Raw genomic sequence first — 14,083 nt, 5'->3', positions numbered from 1 at the left:
CCCTGCCACCCATGTGGAAGACCAAGATTGAGTTCCCAGATTTGCCTTACTCAGCCCTGGCTGTTGTGAACATTTCAGCAGTAAAGTAGCAGACGGAGGATTTCTGTCTGTCCCTCTGTCTCTCTTTCAAATAAAGTGAAAATGAGTAAATTAAAGACAGAATTGGATTATGCTGCCAGCTACAGTCTTAGGACACACATACAGGTAATTACAGAAGCCTCAGTAATCAATATAGGCATTAATTAAATGGTATCTACAGAGCTTCACTTAGGTCAATTACAGGCAGGTTAGAGACAACACCCTCTAAAGACACTTCCCAGTTTCCGAGATATTTCCAACAAATGAAATCATATGCACCTCACCTACATTTCTCTTCTTTCTCTTTCTCTAGACTGGCTCCCATCATGCCAAACCTGACTAGTCCAAACTTATTGCTATCTTAAGCTATTCCTGGGATACAGCAAAGTTAACTCATTCCCAAGTAGGAAAGGTAATTTACGTCAAGAATGGACCATTGGGAGATAGGATGGTTTTTAACCTTTAATCTTCTGGCTCTACAAAAATGTATGGAGAGATCATGAAAAAGGTAGGGAACAAGTTTGGCCCTCACACAGTCTCACTTAAAGCTCTGAGCAGCATGGTGCAGCTGCAAGTTTCAGTGCCATCATTTAACTCAGTTCCCAGCAACTGCTGCACTGTTCTCCTGTCAATTAGGTCATTAGACTGTTTATCAGACAACTGAAGTTTGAAGAGAGTGATTTCATGATTATTCACCAGTTATATATCTGAATTTAGGCTCTTGCTTTGACTCTCAGGTCTGAAATAAAGTGATCTGGAAAAAGAAGAGCAACAGGGAAAAACAAGTCTCATGTCTGTCACAGATTTTTCCCTTTTGGGACCACTATGGACCATAAACACTTACATACAGTTTTGCAACACAATTAACCTAATTGGAGGTGATAAAACAAATCCATGAAATTAAGTGTTTGGTAACTAGTAAACACTTTTAAGAATTCTAAATGTCTGTGACTCAAAATAATGTATTTTTAAGATGTTAAGAGATAGTGAATTAAGAATGAATATACTTACATCATTTGAAGAGACTGTTCCTGTTTCAACAGCAACACCGCTACCACGCAGTTTCTATTACAAAATAAATAACTTATTACTTAGTTTTGTTTTTAATTTTATCCTAACTTAACATCTTACAGAAGGGAGCTGGATGAATTTTATAATTATTTCCCTAATTCTACTTGAAGAAAGCATGAGGATGATAAAATACTCTGAATTTCATTACAGTCTTCCAGATAGTTTCTTAATAAATTACTAACAAACTGAATATTAAGCTCCAGTTAAATTCTGTGAGGCTAGTGCAAATTTCTAAGTCTTAGGATTTACCTGTTGAATGACACTCAGCAAGATGACTGCTTTAAACTGAACTATTTGCACTATATTCTGGGGCAAAGGTTTTCAAAATAGGTGTCTAACGACAGGAAGAGATGATATAGTATTTCAAATGAGGTTATCTAGAGCAGTACTATCAAGTTAAAGCAACAAACAAAATCTCAGGTTGTACATAGAAATGACCAAAGAAATTTTAAAGCAGAAAGTCAGAAGTTGAAAAGTGCAAGAGAAAAGTGATAATGAACTCCTGAAAGAAAAGTTTTGTTTGATTCAGTAAGTGTCAGGCACAAGCCTCCATAACAAAGCATAAAACTACCAAAAGGAGGCTTCCAAATGTCACATAAAGTCAGAGGAAAAAAATATCCAAAGTTGCAACTAATTTGGTTTTTGTACGTTTTTGTACGTTTATTTCTATTGGAATCATGAAGTTGTGGTCCTTCTTATAAGGGAGAAAACACACATGATAGAGAAAAAGAGACCTTCCAGAGAAACCAGATATATGACATTTGAACAAAGTAGCTACACAACTTTCATAAAGGAGTCTATAATTTAATTCTGATCAAAGGCTCTGCACATGATGTGTCTGCCCACAGCCAAAGAGAGTGGGTAACAGGCAGGCTGAAGCATGACCAGACTCTGAAGAGCAAAGCCAGAGGCACGAGGTGCCCTGCTGAGGGGCCCAATAGCAGAAGGGCTTACAGAGCAGAAAGGCCAGAACATGAGTTAAAGACAAAGACTGATAAAGAGTGCACTCAAGAGACAAGAAGAGGTCTTAAAGAGCATTTATCTAATATCAAGTAGCTCAATTCTAATTAGAAGTGTTCTAGACACAGAGATATCTGTTTTATCTTTCACTAGTGACGACAGAAATGCCTCCCCCCACCATGGTTACAACCAGTCAACCATTCAAGGAAAGGCAAATCATCTGTGAGGCAAGAAATGAATGTGACTTCTACGAGAAGTCGAAGGTGAAAGGGCCCACAAAGCCAGCAGCATGCTGCAGTAGTATAGAGATTCTTCTCCACCAATTTTATTTCATGACCTCAGGTACCAGAGGCCCTTAGTATCAGAAAGCTAACATTAAAGCAGGGTGAAGTTTATATAAAGGGAGAGAGAATTTCAAAGTAGAAAATGGGGGAGAGGGGCAGAGCAGTGTTTCCTAGTTAAGCATTCTGAAGTCAAAGTAACAAACATTTTGAAATTTGAAACCTCATTTTCAGATACCGATTTTTCATGTTTTAAAAACTTGTTTTTTGAAATACCTCACAAAAAGTAAAATATAGAAATTGGTGGTTCTTATTAAAAATATCTTTTAAAATTAAGTCCAGAAAGAGGCTAAAATTGATACTACTGACATTTAAAAGATTTATTTTTGTTCAAGACACTGAAATAGCCATCCAGGGTCCAGTGTTGTGGCACAGTGGGTAAAGCCACTGACTGCGATGCCAGCATCCTTATGGGCACCACTTTGTGTCCCAGCTGCTCCACTTACGATCCAACTCACTGCTAGTGGCCTAGGAAAGCAGGGGAGGATGGCCCAAGTACTAGGGTCCCTGCACTCCAGTGGGAGACCCTGATGAACCTCTTGGCTTTGGCCTGGCCCAGCCTTGGCAGTTACAGTCATCTAGGCGTGAACCAGCAGATGGAAGATCTCTGTCTCTTTCTCTGTCTCTCTCTCTCTGATTTTCAAATAAATAAATACATCTTTAAAAAAATTATTCAAATACAAAAGGCAATTAGGCTCTCTCACAAAGGTAGACAATCGTAAGATCAATAGTGAATCTAACCAACTGTCAAGACATTTCTCTCTCATGCCTCAAATTAAAACCTGTAAAAATAACACTAGCAAAGTCACCTGAAATCTACATTATAACTTACTAAGAGTCTATTTCAAATAGACATATTTTTAATTGTTGGCAACACAACCAGCAAAAGTATTCCTCTTGGTCTCCTTCTTTCATATTGTCCAACCCCACACCAAAATCTCAACACACTCTTCTGTCTTTTCTTCTCCAGATAGTGCTCACCCCACCCTCATTTCATTTCTTTTCTGAGCATCAATCACATCAGACCTCTCACACAGCATTTAGTTACTGGAAGCCTAACAGAAAACCTCCTCAGAGCCATGCTAAGTGTCCTGTCTTTGCCCCATCCTGAAGAATCATGAAGATAAAAACAGAAAACTTGTCATTTTCTGGGCTATCACACCAGCAAGCTCTTTTCCTCCATGGAAAAGTGAGCTAGAGAGGCCCAGCAGCAACTAAGACAACCAATAAGCAGAAGCCATGTCTTAATTTTCAGTCTCACTATTCAATCCTACTGTGAAGCTGTGAAATCATGAGAAGGAGCCCCTGTATGAGACAGAGTCATTTCGGCAGCTCCAGGCTTACTTAGGGACACCATGCAGGCTGATCTATAATGTGCTGTTTTCAGTCTGCACTCCCCTGGCAGCACCCAGGGCACTTTGTTTTCTGGTATCACTGGTTAGACAGTTTGGTCTGGTTATGTTACCAAAAGGACTTAAAAACTCCATTTAGAAACTTTCAGAGAAGTCTCCCAAAACAAAAGTTTGCACAAATCTTAGTGGTTCACAACCCTAAGGCAGAAATGGAAGCTATGCCTGTAGTCTCTCAACCCCAAAATTCATCTGCATGCTCTCTCCTGCTGTACCACTTCTCTTCCTTTGTCAAAAGTCTCATGTGGGTATTTGTGGAGTTGTGCAGGTCATTTCAATTATTCAACCTACGCAGCCAGCATTGTGGTGCAGCAGGTTAAGCTGCTGCCTCCAACACCGACATCCCATATAAGCACCAGGCTGCTCCACTTCCAATCAAGCTCTCTACTAATGCTCCTGGAAAAACAGCTGAAGATGGCTCAAGCACTTGGGACCCTGGCTTTGGCGAGACCCAACCTGGGCCATTGTATCCATTTGGGGAGTGAACCAACAGATGAACGATCAATCAATCTGTATGTATGTGTGTGTGCATGCATGAGTGTGTGTGTGTGTGTGTAACTCTTTCAAATAAGTAAATCAATCTTGAAGAAAAACCAAATTCTTCAACCTAGAGTCCTGGAATCTTGGCAGCCACCTGGAAGACAGATACTCCCGGACCTCTGAAAAGCAGGAGTGGAAAATGCAGAGTGGCAGAAAAGACAGAAAGGTTTGAATTGCAGCCAAACAAAGAAAGCAAAGCATTCTATTGTACTTAAGAGGAGTGTGGTGAATGTACCAAGTTCAAAGGGCATTATTTTAAAAAAAAATTGTAACATATTTACCATAAGAACTTAAGAGAACATGGATGTTACATTCCACTCAAAGATACTAGAAGGAATTTCTTTTACCTGTGAGCTCAGCTGAGTTTTTATCCAATTGAAATAGTAATTTAAGTCACTGCCCTCCATCAATTCTTTTCCCCAAGCTGCTAACTTGGCAATAATTCTTGCTGCCTAAAAACAAAAGAGAAAAACATTTGAATACTATAATGATTCTAAAAATCTCACCATGTTCCTAACAAGTCCAGGATTGTAACCATTTTGCTACATGATTTTTCTAACACTCACCTCTTGCCCAAAACCATTGTTTACAATTCATTTTTAAAAACAGCTTGAAATATAAACATTCAAAATATACATTTTAATATTTCCATTAAAGTGAACCAAAATTGGTTGTATTTTATGAATTTTGTAGCATTCCCCATATTTTTCCCACTTTAATATTTTTTATTTTTTAAAAAAATTGACATGTAAAAAATTGTACATAATAATGGGGTATAATGTGATGTTTTGGTACATGTATACATTATGTAATGGCCAATCAAGTAAACATATCATTTATTTATTCAAACTTGTAGCATTTATTTAAAAATGAAAACATCCAAAAATCCTGTTAGTTTGTTTCTTCATAGCAAAATATGCAGTATATTATCTGTAGCCACCCTACTATGTAATAGAACCTCAGAACTCATTCTCATCTAGCAATAACCTAGCACCCACTAATCAACCTTTCCCTGACCTTCGCTTCACCCTTCCCTCTCCAGCCTCTGGTAACCACAATTATATTTCTAAATTCTATGAGATCACCTTGAATTTCCAGAATCTACATTTAAGGGAGCCTTGTATTATTTTGAGCTCCAAAGGTAAGATTAGACACACTTGCTTGAGTGCCCTGGTTTATGTAGAATTCTGCACACAGGGGCTATAACCAGAGCACCTTCACTCCCTCACTACTGATTGGTGACATGCTGAAGTTTTCACAGGCTCAGATAAGTGACTTTACAAATACAGTATATGACAAACTGTATATATACAGTTTGTATATAGACAAACTGCATATATACAAATATAGTATATATACAGCTGACTTCATAAGATTCCTGTTTGGAACCCAGAAACTAAAAATATTACCAGTAGCAGTGGGTATACAAATACAGAGGAAAAGACCAAGGAACATGAAACCTGGTATGTCCACTCCTTAGCTTAAGCTCTTCATTGGTACATAGCATACCAATGACAATCTGACCCTCAAAATTTATAAGATTGGCCAAAAGAAATTTTTATCATCAAGAAGTTAACATGGATTTAGCTACACAATTAATGGTGAATTGTGCCCTTGGTGTATACTTGCTCTATAACTTGTCAATTATATTACAATATTAGGGAGATTTTTAAATGAGTTATCTCTACAATAAAAACATGCTCCTACTTTTTGAAAGAATATGCTAGCAAGTTTTTTAAAATATCCTTTAATGTATTGCTTATTTCATGAGTTCTCTTTTTTCTCTTTTTATCAATGTTTTATAATGTAGACAAATGCAAATACACTGGCATATAAATGAATATAGATACATGTGGAGGGGAAGTAAAGGACAAAGAGAGATGGAGAGAACACACATGCTCAAAAATGCTTCACTGGCATTGGTCCTTGAATTGAAAACTTTTAAAGGCATCTATGAGCGGCTGGCACTGTGGTATCTCAGGTAAAGCTGCCGCCTGCAGTGCCGGATTCCCACATGGACGCTGGTTCAAGTACCAGCTGCTTCACTTCCAATCCAGCTCTCTGCTATGGCCTGGGAAAGCAGTAGAAGATGGCCCAAGTCCTTGGGCCCCTGCACCCACATGGGAGACCTGGAAGAAGTGCCTGGCTCCTGGCTTTGGATCGGTGCAGCTCCTATCGTTCTGGCCATCTGGGGAGTGAACCAATGGATGGAAGAACTCTCTCTACGTCTCTCTACGTCTCTCTACCTCTCTCTCTCTCTCTCTCTACCCCTCTCTCTCTGTGTAACTCTGACTTTCAGGTAAAATAAATAAATCTTAAAAAAAAAAAAAAAAAGGCATCTATGAGACAATGCTCAGGTCTCTTGGCTGTACACACACAGCCTACTCCATGATGGGATTTTAGAAGGCATGGCTGTGCAAAGGTTTATTCTCTCAACCTTTTTCTCATCCCTTCTCCAAACACCATAAAAGATTCTTCAGTGTTAGGGCTGCCAAACATAGTATTTAAAATATTAAAAAGTAATTTTAATCATTTAATTAAAATAAAAGTAAAATGCAGTCACTGTTTCAAAGCAAAATTTTTCCATAGTAACATGGTCAATCCTGCTATAGACAAGCTAGAGCTGTTGGTATGGTAAATTCACCACAGATTTTGATGCTAATGAAATCATCATTATAGTCTAAAAAATTTTAACTCCATTTGAGGAAACCTTCTCCTTCTTATCTCTCAATGACTCATCTTTACTGAACACTAAAAAGAGAAGCTAATAACAGCAGCCACTCCTCTGGGAGCAGGCAAGTTACCTGCTCATAAAAGAGATTTGTTTCTTGCTTAAATCAGAATGTGATCACAATTCTAGCTGTCAACTTATGAAAAAAAACAAATGTTTAAAAAATATATTCCCTTCTTACACTGCAGTTAAAAAAAATTAAGAATGTAACCAACTCAAAATTTACCATATGAACAGTAAAGGGATCTTGGCGATTCAACATTGGCAGAAAGTAGGGCCAGGCAGTGTTCTTGCTACGTTTTGCATAGTCAAAGAAAATGCTAACACGTTGATGATTTTCCTAAAAAAGAAAGAAATATAATTAATCAGAATGAATTTTACTAAAAAAACATATCAAGTCTGTACTGCTTCTCAATCTTTCATTTTATGTCACATCACTGTGTGTTCTTCCACACTGGTATCTGGCCTTGCAATAAAGATGCTATTTGAGAGGCATGCATCCCATATTGGAGCACCTGGGTTCAGTCATGATCTAGCTTCCTGCTAATGTGGACCCTAGGAGGTAGCAGTGGTGGATCAAGTGGCTGGGTCACTGCCACCCTCAATGGCAACATGGATAGAGTTCCTGGCTCCAGGTTTGGCCTGGCCCAGCCCTGATCATTGCAGCCATTTGGGCAGTGAACCCAGATAGGAGCACTCACACATGCTCTGTACTTCCCCCTCCCTCACCTCTCTCACTCAAATACACACAAACACACACACACATAGATATACAGAATTGGTAGCTCAAGATAATGTCAGCCACCTAAATCTGAATCTCTGAATCTCACCATTGATCCTTCATAAAGAGAGATCAACAAAAAGGCCAAATAAAACCACACAAAACCAATGCCCTCAGAATAACAAGAGGACAGAGAACATATGTTTAAATTAACCATTAAAAAAATCAGCACCAGGGCCAGTGTTGTAGCATAGTGGGCTAGCCATCTACAACACCAGAATCCAATATGGACACTGGTTCTAGTGCTGGCTGTTCCATTTCCAAATCAGTACCCTACTTATGCACATGGGAAAGCAACATAAGGTGGCTCAAATCCTTGGGCCCCTGCCACCCATGTGGATAGAGTTCCTGACTCCTAGATTTGACTTGCCCCAGCCCTAGCAATTGTGGCCAATTGGGAAGTGAACCAGCAGACGGAAGATATCTCTTTGTAATTCTGCTTTTCAAATAAATCTTAAAAAAAAAAAAAAAAAAAAAAGGTAGACCACAGGATGGGTATTTGGCAAAGCAGTGAAGACACAAGTGTCCCATATTGGAGTGTCTAGGTGCCAGGCTCCATTTCTAACTCCAGCTTCCTGCTTATGTCCACCTGGGGTGGCAGAGGTGATTGTTCAAGTAGCTAGGTCCCTGAGACATCCAAATCTAGTTCTGCCTGCTGGTTTTGGGATGGTCCAGCACTGGCTAATATGATAATCTAGAGATTGCACCAGCAGATGGAACATCTCTTTCTCCCTATTTTCTACTATGCCTTTCAAATAAATTCTTTTTTAAAAATTTTAAAATGTAACTGACAAACGGGGACAAACTGTACTACGTACTAACAGACATATCCTTGTATGTAAAGAATGCTTAAAAATTGAGAGGAAGGGGGCCAGTGCTGTGATGCAGCAGGTTAAAGCCCTGGCCTGAAGCGCTGGCATCCCATATAGGTGCTGGCTCTAGTCCTGGCCGCTCCTCTTCCGATCTAGCTCTCTGCTATGGTCTGGGATAGCAGCAGAAGATGGCCCAAGTCCTTGAGCCCCTGCACTCACATGGGAGACCCGGAAGAAGCTCCTTGCTCCTGCCTTCGGATCGGTGCAGTTCCAGCCATTGTGGCCATCTGGGGAGTGAACCAGCGGATGGAAGACCTCGCTTGCTCTCTCTACCTCTCTCTGCAACTCTTTCAAATAAATAAAACAAATCTTTTTTAAAAAAAATTAAGAGGAGGGGCCAGTGCTGTGGCGTCGTGGGTGGGGCCACTGCCTGCAGTGCCAGCATCCCATATGGATGCTGGTTCGAGTCCTGGCTGCTCTACTTCTGATCTAGCTCTCTGCTATGCCCTGGCAAAGCAGTAGAAGATGGTCAAAGTCCTTGAGTCCCTGCACCTGTGTGAGAGACCCAGAAGAAGCTCCTGGCTCCTGGCTTCTGATCAGCACAGCTCTGGCCATTGCAGCCAATTGGGGAATGATCCAACAGATGGAAGATTTTCTCTCTCTCTCTCTCTCTCTTTCTTTCCCTCTCCCTCTCCCTCTCCCTCTCCCTCTCTCTTCCTCTCTGTGTAACTCTTTCAAATAAATAAATAAATCTTTAAAAAAAATTGCAAGGGGGCCGGAGCCGTGGCTCAACAGGCTAATCCTCCGCCTTACGGCGCCGGCACACCAGGTTCTAGTCCCGGTCGGGGCACTGATTCTGTCCCGGTTGCTCCTCTTCCAGGCCAGCTCTCTGCTGTGGCCAGGGAGTGCAGTGGAGGATGGTCCAAGTGCTTGGACCCTGCACCCCATGGGAGACCAGGAGAAGCACCTGGCTCCTGCCATCGGATCAGCGCGGTGTGCCGGCCACAGCGCGCCAGCCGCGGCGGCCATTGGAGGGTGAACCAACGGCAAAAAGGAAGACCTTTCTCTCTGTCTCTCTCTCTCACTGTCCACTCTGCCTGTCAAAAAAAAAAATGCAAGGGAAAAAAAGACCTACAGTCTGATAGAAAAAATAAAATGGGCAAAAACATGAGCAAATACCCATGGAGTACATGTGTGTATATGTGTGTATTTGTGATATTTAAGAATCTCTGAAGATGGGCAACTTCAGACACCACTACAACTGCAAAAATATAACAGCTTGACAACTCCCTTGGTTGGCATAGTTGAAAGGAAATGTACTCACCCATGCATGATAGGAATGCAGAATGAAACATGGTCAGCATCTTAACAAAGCTACATAATGTAGTTCCCTTTCACCCATCAACCTGGTTTATAATAATTTATCATGAAGTATGTGCCCAACAATATGAAAATACATTTGCACAAGGCTACTCTTTGCTTCATCATTTCCAGTGACAAAATACTGAGAACAGGTGTTTGGCATAGTGGTTAAGATGCCCAGTGCTTGGGTTTGACGCCCAGCCCCAGATCTTGGCTGCAACTTCCTGCCTATGCTGACCCTGAAAAGCAAGAGTGATGGCTGAAGTAACTGGGATCCTGCCACCCAGATAGGAGATCCAGATTGTATTCTCAGCTCCTTGCTGTATCCTAGTCTAGCCCTGACCACTGCAGGCATTTGGGGAAAAAAAAAAAAAAACCAACAGATGGATGCTCTCTGTCCATCTGTCCATTTTTCTCTGACTCTCTCTAACCTCAAATAAATAAAAATTTAAAATATATATACACATTATATATGAACCGATCTCAATGCCACTTAATCATAGGCAAAAAAAAAAAAAAAACTATGATGGATCCACTAATGGAGTACTATGTAGCTATCAAACAAAATACAGGCAAGGGAGGGTAGACAATTGGCCCAGTGGTTAAATAGCCACTTGGGTGCCAACATGCCACATCAGAGCATCTGGTTCAAATCCTGGCAACTCCACTTCCTATTCAGCTTCTTGCTAATGCACACCCTGGGAAGCAGCAGGTGACAGCTCAAGTATTTGGATCCCTGCCACCTAAATGGGTGACACAGAGTTTTGGGCCTCTTGCCTAGGCCTGACCCAGTCCTGGCTGCTGCAGGCATTTCAGCAGTGAACCAAAGGTTAGAAGATCTCTCTGCATCTGTCTGACACTGTCTCTGCCTTTCAAATAAAATGAACATAAATAATTTTTTAGATAATTAAAAATTAATCTTAATGAAGAATGGTATGGGAGAGGGACTAAGGAGGTGGGATGGTTTGGGGGTGGGAGCGTGGCTATGGGGGGAAGAACTGCTATATTCCAAAAGCTGTACCTATGAAATTTGTATTTACTAAATAAAAGCTTTCTAAAAAGTAATTTTTAAAAGGAATATCTTATAAACTGATATGGAATGATTTAGAAAGTATTTTGTTAAGGGAAACAAGAAAATAACAAGAGCTTATAGTATCTTTACATAACAAAGGGAGGGAGATAAGAAAAATACTGTATCTGCCTGTTTTTACAAAAAGAAGAAAAACAAGATAAAGCAGAAACCAATGTTGTTGATCACTGATAAGAAATAGGTGGAAATGAGGTGCAAGAGATGGAATGGTGTTCATGATATTTCTCTTAACATAAATTTCTGCATAACTTTGACTTCTGGGAGCATGCTAATGTTTTACACACTCAAAAATAATAAAGCATGCAAAAGGATGAAGGAGAAAAAAAACTAAAGTATAATGCAAACAGAAACAAATGACTATAACAGGATTTAAAAAAATAAAAAATAACCACTGATCCAATATGGCTGAATAGGGTATAGTCACATTAATTTAATTTGCTCTGGGATAAGAAAAGAAGGACCACATTACCGGGTGTCTGTCAGAAATTTTCAGCAAAGAAGTGAAAAGAAAACAACAAAGACTCTGTAGGACAAGAGAAGAGAAGCCAGAGACACTGCCTCGGCCAGCCCTGCACCGCAGCCAGCTACTGGCTATGAGCCGCCATTTTACCACCTCAATGCAGGAAGAAATCGCTGTGCACCCTACTACTCACAGTTTTAGCTACAGTCACTCTCTTACTTTTACTTCAGCCTGGAGAGCTGACAGAGATCTGAGCAACTGCCTGGCATGCAGCAGGGAGGCCGACTTGCTTCCTTCCCCTCCTCCACTCCCACGAAGCACAAAACTCGGCAGCAAAAAGTCATGTCACGCAGCACCCATCTGCTCTACCAGCTTCATAGCAAGAGTCAGGGCAACATGTAGAGCAAAGAACAGATCCCCTGCATCCTGCAATGGTGGGAGTTGTGGCGCATTAGTCCCAGAGCTACACTCACACACACTGTATCAGCAAGAGAGGTTCACCTTAGCTTCTGGGGGCTAACACCAGAAGCAATCCTTAAGAAAAAGAATCTGGTTCCACCTTGGGAAATCCGGGAAATGACCCCACTATACCCTGCAACAGCAAGACTGTTAACAATTCATTCTAAATTTCTCAGTGCCACTGCAATCTACCTGGTGGACATAGGGAAGAACCTACCTGCATTCCACCTCTCTGGACTTATATCTATCCTCCAGAGTAAAATCTCCTGTATACCTTGAAGTCACCCTATAGGACTGGAATAGGGTTCAGTTCACATCCTCTAGTCTTAGCACTAGGGCTGTTGGCATTATAAGCCACAGCATCACTTAGACTCTCCTGGCTTTACCTTAGCAAGGGTCAATCTGTATCACACAGTCCTAGAGCCACAGCAATTGGTGCCACAAACCCCAGCATCACTTAGGCTTGCCAGTAGGACAAAGGGGCTACCATCCCTGTCTCCTTCAGCACCAAGAACAAGGCCTTGGCTAGTACATCCACCAGGGGGACCCTGAACTCTCTGTGGACCAAAGATACACACCAAGGAAACCCTTACTCTTTCTCAAAGCCACAATTCTATCCCTACAATCTGCAGCAAACTAGTCTACTGTGTCACTTTTAGACACAGCTGACACAGATTAAGACAAAAGAAAGCACTCAGAGACTACACTCCTGGGCTCAACTAGAACCAAAGCAAAGCAACAAGCCAAGTGATACCTGCAGGCCAGCTAAACCATAAACTCTTTTACAATAAAACCTCTCCATAAAGAAGAGATGAATACCCCAGATGAGCAGAAGTCAACATAGGGACATGGGAGCAAGAAGAAGCAAGGTAACATGACACCTCCAGAAGAACACAATACTGCTCCAGAAATCAGGTCCTGAACTTTTCTCTTCCCTAATCCCTGCCCACCTCTTACTTGCTCTTTCCTATCACCTCTATTTTCCTTGCACCTCTATTTTACTTTCATTTCTGACCTGATTGGGATCAGGAGCCCAGAGTTGCTTTGGTCCTAAGTGTTTGTCTCACCTTTAGCCTGTCCAGCCCCCTCCTGCTGAGGCATTCACTATCTGCTGACCAGATTTTCATCTTCTCTCCCTTCCTTTTCGAGTAAGCTGACCTCCAGAGCAGAGGCTTCTTGTCATTCAACCAAAATCACATCCAAACACTGGCCTCAGCCCCTTGAGAGGTAAGGTAAGACTCCTTTTTCAGGACATATTCAAGAGGCACCTTAGGATATTGTCCTCAGGTCCCGGGGACCCAGATCCTTTAGGCTCTGGCTTTGGTCACACCCACCAGTGAACAAGGGGACTAAGTTCACTGCTGTACACACTCTACCTACTGGCTCCAGCTTCAGCCTGACCCACAGTGAATGGAGGGGACACCCAATTTCACTGCTGCGCCTCCATTTCTCCAGTCTCTATGTCAAGTGACAACTTGGCCCACAGGCAGGAGTCCTTTGCTTCACACCGGGGGTCCAGTATTTCAATTCCTAAAGAACTACATTGGCCTGCATGTTAAAAAATCTTAAACCTCTGGAACTGACAGACCTCCAAGTTCGCAAAATGAAACATCTTTACTTACAAATTTGGCCTCAATACAAATTAGATAACCACAACTGCTGGCCAGAATTCAGCACTTCTAATCAAAATGTCCTTTATTTATGGACCTATGCAACATCTTCAAACAGAATGGCAAGTAGTCTGAGGTTCTCTCCTCCCTCTATTCTCTCACTCCCCATTTCCAACTATGCAGGACCAGTTTCTCCCCCCATACCTACAGACATTCCTCACTTTTCCTCCTATGAACTCCTTCTCTGTTCCTCCTCTTTCCCTCCTGGGCCCACTTCAAAATGCAAAGCCGATTCCTCACTCCTTTTCCCATATCACTGACAAGCCTCTCCAAGACCCCCACATCCCTCATTGTTTCATCAATGACAGTTCCCAAAAGA

At 41.4% G+C, this 14,083-nt stretch overlaps 1 protein-coding gene across 2 annotated transcripts in view; it reads right to left on the bottom strand.

Annotated features, from left to right (window-relative positions):
• Window positions 1–14,083, bottom strand: part of ATP6V1H (ATPase H+ transporting V1 subunit H) — a 113,997-nt gene that overhangs the window by 90,254 nt on the left and 9,660 nt on the right. Inside the window, exons 5-7 of one of the 2 annotated variants that reach the window (XM_062189588.1) lie at window positions 7,357–7,470; window positions 4,747–4,851; window positions 1,090–1,143 (exon numbers count right to left, since the gene is read on the bottom strand). In XM_062189588.1, the coding sequence (XP_062045572.1) occupies window positions 1,090–1,143; window positions 4,747–4,851; window positions 7,357–7,470 (273 nt within the window). The remainder of the gene's footprint in view (window positions 1–1,089; window positions 1,144–4,746; window positions 4,852–7,356; window positions 7,471–14,083) is intronic. The other variant, XM_062189589.1, reaches the window with a different exon arrangement.

The sequence above is a fragment of the Lepus europaeus genome, chromosome 4 (assembly GCF_033115175.1).
Source record: "Lepus europaeus isolate LE1 chromosome 4, mLepTim1.pri, whole genome shotgun sequence".
Lineage (NCBI taxonomy): Eukaryota > Metazoa > Chordata > Mammalia > Lagomorpha > Leporidae > Lepus > Lepus europaeus.
The sequence above is the reverse complement of the archived record's forward strand: the minus strand, read 5'-3'. Positions and strand labels throughout refer to the sequence as shown.